Source organism: Hemiscyllium ocellatum, chromosome 4 (assembly GCF_020745735.1).
Source record: "Hemiscyllium ocellatum isolate sHemOce1 chromosome 4, sHemOce1.pat.X.cur, whole genome shotgun sequence".
Lineage (NCBI taxonomy): Eukaryota > Metazoa > Chordata > Chondrichthyes > Orectolobiformes > Hemiscylliidae > Hemiscyllium > Hemiscyllium ocellatum.
The window spans coordinates 67,313,012-67,319,674 of record NC_083404.1 but is presented as its reverse complement, the minus strand read 5'-3'; the positions used below and the strand labels follow the sequence as shown (position 1 = coordinate 67,319,674).

General features: G+C 37.7%; 1 protein-coding gene across 1 annotated transcript in view; it reads right to left on the bottom strand.

Annotated features, from left to right (window-relative positions):
• Positions 1–1,444: 1,444 nt before the first annotated feature.
• The window catches only part of dcaf13 (ddb1 and cul4 associated factor 13), an 83,982-nt gene continuing 78,763 nt past the window's right edge, over positions 1,445–6,663 (bottom strand). The window contains exon 11 of the mRNA XM_060823337.1: positions 1,445–1,874. Within this exon, the coding sequence (XP_060679320.1) occupies positions 1,787–1,874 (88 nt within the window). The 3' untranslated portion in view covers positions 1,445–1,786. The remainder of the gene's footprint in view (positions 1,875–6,663) is intronic.

Genomic DNA, 6,663 nt, shown 5'->3' with positions numbered 1-6,663 from the left:
ATCATGAAATTCTTTTACATGCCTACAATTGAGTATATTGCTGGTGCTGCTCTCTTAAAAGAACAGAGTCTTAAAAGATAAAGAGATTACTAAACCAGACAGGAGGTGTATTTGATGTACTAGATTTGACAAAAATCAGCTCTTGAAGAATTTTGACACTAGTGTCACGAACAATGAGAATCAATCCTTCTCTCAGTAATACTGCTGGATGCGTTCAGGGAAAAACTATAAACCCTCAGGTGCAGGGCAAATCAGCTTCTAAACTTACTTATGCCCTTCTCCATAAGAACTGTTAACAACAGCCGATATATAAATGAGAATGGAGTCATTGTTGTTAATTACCTGTATGAAATTTTTCAGGAAATGAACAGTGCCCAAAATGAACTTGTGGATGAAATTTTCTGCTTGGACAATAAAATGAAAGTCAAGCATCTTGGTATGTTTCACTATGTCACAAGTGCTATTTAAATGAAAATTTTTTGCATTCAATTAGCATTTTACGGCTCATCCTTTGCTTTATAAGGATTTACTCTCAAATTTAAATACACACTTTACATTTAACCTCTCATCAATATCCATTCAGGTTTGATTCCATTTATAGTAATAATCAGACCTTAGATATTAATGAACATAAAAATAGGTAGATCGTAGGGCCTCGAGTCTGTTCCACAATTCAAAATGATTTTTATCATCATCTTCTGCTTCAACTTCACTTCCTAGGTGGTTTCCCTTATCCTTTGCTTTTAATGAGACCAAAAGTCTGTTGATCTGAGTCTCAACTATACTAAATCAGCACCCTTCTTCTTCTTTGGAAATAGTTAAACGCCTTTGGAAATGCTGTGCAGAGCGTTTTACTTCAAAATAATCTTGAAATGAAATATACACTTTCCTATACTGGGTCATAACTGACACAGATGTAATAGTGTCCTGTAGTGTCAGGGTTATGATTTCTTGACATGATGGGACTTGAACCATAACTGATTAGGGCATGCTCATACATTTTATATTTTTAGATTTTGCATTAGTGGAGGAGATAAAAAGGAAGCATCAAAAATTTTTAATGTTCCAGGTTTTGTGTGTGATTAGTTTACTTGCCTCCAGAGAATGCATCTATCAATAATTCTTTTCAAAGTATCCATAATGTTAAAGATAATAAATGCATAATATTAAATAAATGTACTAAATGTATCTTTCCATGTTTATCAGTATATGAAATGAATGTTATAAGCTCGAATTTTGAATTTTTATGGAAGAGAGGGCTAGAAAGAGTGAAAAGATCATTTGGTCAAATGACAAATCACAAAATGTGAATCAGATACTTAAACATTTTCATTTATTTGTCAATTAAATCATTAAAAAGGTTTTCCAAGACTATTTGAATAACACTGAAAGAAATAATAACAATCATTTCAATTTTAGAATTCAATTATCTTGACTTTATACTTTAATATTAGTACCATTAATAGATAGGAATAGAATTTCTCGAAGCTATCGAACAGAGGCTTTAATAATATAAAAAGGTTATCTCCATTGCTAGATAGTTGGCATAGTTTTAGTTCCACATGATACATTACTAGAAACTTTATATTCAGATAATTTAAATATGTCCATTGAAACAGCTTATACAGAAAATTATTTATGAAGATGTATTTCCAATGTTTATCACAATTTCTGAAATAAGTATCTGCAAGACTGAGGCAACACTACTTTTACCTCCCATCGAGTTTTAACAAAATTCACTTCTGTAATCTTATCCAATGCTTAATGTTTTTTTCTCAGAGAAAAACTATTTTACCACAGCCACAATATGCTTCTTCTTCTCGGACACAAATGGTACAGAGCCTGGTTTTCTGTGCTTGCGACGATTTAGTTCCCTGAAAGAAAAGTGAGCTTGTAATGAGCTATAATAAACATGAATATACGTCCGTAACTGCAACAAATTGTGACAACTTATTTTAAAGATATCAAAAATTATACATAGAAAAGTCTAATTTAGTTTATCAATTAAAACAAACAATAATGTCTTGACTGGTGAAATAACATTCTACAAGTGCCAAAAGAAATCTTGTGGAATGTGATGGTTAATGGGATTGTGTAGTATGAATACTTTCCGAAAACAGTTATCACAAACCCATATCAAGCCCCATCCTAGCTTCTTTCTACAAAGGCTAGTCAATATCTTTTTCTAATAAGCATCTACCCTATCAAATCCCTCCATACAGAAGGCATTTCTACTTGAGGATATACAAAACCAGAGATGATAAATATAAAACGGTCACCAGTAAAATAAGAATATAGGAGAAAATTCCTTACTCAACAACATCACAGATATGGTCCTTGCTACCACACAGTCGCTGAGAGTTTAGCAGCTATATTTGGATCAGAACAGTATGGGGTAGGGACTGCTGGTGAGAGGAAGCCTGTTTAAAGTAGTAGGAGGCTTGTTCAGAGTACAAATCAACAGCAACACTAATCCATGAGGTTGATTAGCTTGTGTACTGTAAAGGTCTATGTCTTGCGACGCAATATTTTAAAAATTTAACTTGCTTTATCCCAATTTTTCATACCTCAAGTTTTTTGGCCTACTGGTACCAGACTGACCACTTGAAGTGGGAATTGAAACTGCAGTTAAACTGAAAGCCCATAATATAAAAATTAATGTGGTCATAACAAATATTTGAAGGGGCCTTGTTGGATTAACATAATTATGGAAAACAAAATTAACAGCAGATATAACTGAAGACTGATATGTCAATTCAAGTAGAGTTATAGAGTCACAGAGTATATTGGAACTCTGAAATGGCACAGGGTAGTTTGTCAATTCAATTTAGTTTAGTAACATTTATAATTCAGTTTACTGCTGAAACAAGTCTCAGGTTAAATTAGAGGAATCCTACATAGTGTTGCGTTTTTAAAAGCAGTTTTAATCAGGCTTTTAAAACTGCCTGATTAATATCAACAAATATTTTACAAGTTGCTAAATAAGGAAGGATAGACACCACTATCTTTACAGGTCCTATTCTCTTGTAGCTGGCTTATTTACCTGCACATTCAGCAGTATAGTATAGGTTCACATATATGCTAACCTGCATAAAATAAATATCTGCACATGTGCTCCTCGGATGCTGCCTGACCTGCTGTACTTTTCCAGCACCACTCTAGTCTAGACTCTGGTTTTCAGCATCTGCAGTCCTTGTTTTTACCTATATTCAGATGCGTGCACATTAACCTGAATCCATATGTTAATACAAATCCCATGTGTATGCTTGTATATTAACACATGGAAATACAGGCTAGTTTGGATTTTGGGGAGTTTGTCTTTGTGAAAAACTGTAACCTAGTGCATTATCTGTTCCTGTTACATACTACAAGCACTTTTATCTAAAAAGCTGGCCATGCTGGGATTTATGTTTCAGGTTTATCTCAAGATTTTAAAGGGTCAGACAGACCAGGTAAACCCTATGTATAAAAGGTGTGCTAAGTTAGCCAAACTGAATGAGGGCACATGATTCTTGGCCTCGGTGATGTTTGAGTGGAGAAACATAATCCTTCGCTTGAAGGATGGCCAGAACTGTAACAAAGTAAAGAATATATACGTTGTGAAATAATATGAGGTCAGAAAAGTGAGTAAGAGAAAAAGTGCTCCACTCTTGTCCCAGTGACAATATGCAAACATTAATGAAGAATTCAACAACAGCTACTTGCAGTTGTATAGACCTTTCAATATAATAAGCATCACAAGGTGCTTCATAGGAATGGAAAAAACTCAAAATTAGCGAATGGAGGCATTCAAGACGAAATTGGAGCAAAGGGCCAAAAGCTTGGCTAAAGAGGTAGGAAGGAGGGAATTACAGAATTAGGCCTAAACAACAAAAGGCAACTAGTACTGGAGTAATCAAAATTAGGAATGGGCCTCTTATGACACAGTAGTGACATCTCTTCCTCTGGGCCAGAAGCTCTTAGCTCAAAACCCACCTGTCTTCAGAAATTTATCATACCATGTCCGAACAGGTTGATTTAGGGAGACATGGTGAAGAAATGGACATGTGACTGGGCACAATCCAGAGCCCCAGCTAACAAGGGTGCTCATGGCACAGTGGTAGTATCCCAACGTTGACCTAGGCGACCCAGGTTCAAATCTCACCTACAGAAGCATGTCATAACATCTTTGAATAGGCTGATTCAAAATACCTTAAATTCAGGAATGCTTATGAGGTGAAAATTGGTAAGTGTAGGTATCTTGGAGTGTTATGGATCTCAAGGAAATTACAGAGTTAGGGAGGGATGTATTTGAAAATAAGGATGAAATTTTTAAAATCAAAGTATTAATTGACCAAGAACCAATTAGCACAGGAGTGGTAAGTGAACAGAGCTGGCAAGTAACAACACAGACAGCAAGAGCTTTGGATGACATTAAGTTTATTAAGAAAGGAATTTAGGAGACTAGTCAGAATAGTCAGGTCAGGAGGTAATAAAAGCATGAACACTATTTCATCAACACAAAGTGAAGCGGGGTGAAGCTAGGCAATGACACAGAAACGAATCAGAGGGTCAAATAAAAAAAAAACAAAGGCTTGCAAACAACCTGATTTAGTTTCACACAGGGATAGGATAGAGTCAGCAGTGAGGGAGTGGAGCATGGAATGGAAACCAAAGACATGCTTCTGTCATTCCAAATTATTTGAAGGAAATTGCTGCTAATAAAGTCTGGGGGTTGGATAAAATCAGATTATTTCACAGTGATATTGAAATTAAGAGAGGTGGTGAAGTAGAGATGTATGTAGTTAGTATATGTGTGAAAACTAACAATGTGCTTTCGATAATATTGACAAAGGGGCAACATGTACAGGAGAGAACGAAGTTAGATTCTTGGGGGAATAACGAAGGTTACAGTATGGAAATAGGCATGGGAGTAATTGCATATGATTCTTTGCCTAAGATGAGATAGACAAGAATGAAATCAAGGAAGTGCAGACCCACCTAATGGAAAGGCACACAGGGAGGAAGGAGGAGATCAACTAAATCAAAGGCAAAGGTAACAGACAAGTTAGGTAGGATGCAAAAGGTGGCAAATTTTATATTTGTCATATCCATAAAGGAAGTTACCTGTAAATTTGATAAGAATAGTTTGGGTATCATTTGAGTAGAATGATAAACCAGACTAGAGGGATTCAAACCAAGTTCCAGCAAAGCCTAGCATAGACTTGGGTTCAAAATTCCATCCAAAAAGTGCGAGCAAGGCACAGTTGTAAGCATAGAGTCATACAGATGTACAGCATGGAAACAGACCCTTTGGTCCAACCTACATGCCAACCAGATATCCCAACCAAATCTAGTCCCACCTGCCAGCACCGGGCCCATATCCCTCCAAACCCTTCCTATTCATATGCCCATCCAAATGCCTCTTAAATGTTGCAATTGTACCAGCCTCCACCACATCCTCTGGCAGCTCATTCCATACATGTACCACCCTCTGCGTGAAAAAGTTGCTCCTTAGGTCTCTTTTATATCTTTCCCTTCTCACCCTAAACCTATGCCCTCTAGTTCAGGACTCCCCGACCCCAGGGAAAAGACTTTGTCTATTTATCCTGTCCATGCCCCTCATAATTTTGTAAACCACTATAAGGTCACCCCTCAGCCTCCAAGGCTCCAGGGAAAACAGCCCCAGCATGTTCAGCCTCTCCCTGTAGCTCAAATCCTCCAAACCTGGCAACATCCTTGTAAATCTTTTCTGAACCCTTTCAAGTTTCACAACATCTTTCGATAGGAAGGAGACCAGAATTGCACACAATATTCCAACGGTGGCATAACCAACAGCCGCAACATGAGCTCCCAACTCCTACACTCAATACTCTGACCAATAAAAGAAAGCACACAAACGCCTTCTTCACTATCCTCTCTACCTGTGACTCCACTTTCAAGGAGCTATGAACCTGCACTCCAAGGTCTCTTTGTTCAGCAACACTCCTGAAGACCTTACCATTAAGTGTATAAGTCCTGCTAAGATTTATTTTCCCAAAATGCAGCACCTCGCATTTATCTGAATTAAACTCCATCTGCCACTTCTCAAAACATTGGCCCATCTTGTCCAGATCCTGTTGTAATCTGAGGTAACTCTCTTCGCTGTCCACTACACCTCCAATTTTGGTGTCATCTGCAAACTTACTAACTGTACCTCTTTATGCTCGCATCCAAATCATTTATGTAAATGACAAAAAGTAGAGGAACGAGCACCGATCCTTGTGGCACTCCACTGGTCACAGGCCTCCAGTCTGAAAAACAACCCTCCACTACCACCCTCTGTCTTCTACCTTTGAGCCAGTTCTGTATCCAAATGGCTAGTTCTCCCTGTAGGGTGGTCCATGAGATCTAACCTTGCTAATCAGTCTTCCATGGAGAAGCTTGTCGAATGCCTTACTGAAGTCCATATAGATCACAGCTACTGCTCTGCCCTCAATCTTTTTTGTTACTTCTTCAAAAAACTCAATCAAGTTTGTAAGACATGATTTCCCATGCACAAAGCCATGTTGATTATCCTGAATCAATCCTGTCCCTCAGGATTCCCTCCAACAACTTGCCCACCACTCAGGTCAGGCTCACCGGTCTATCGTTCCCCGGCTTGTCTTTACCGCCCTTCTTAAACAGTGGCACCACATTTACCAA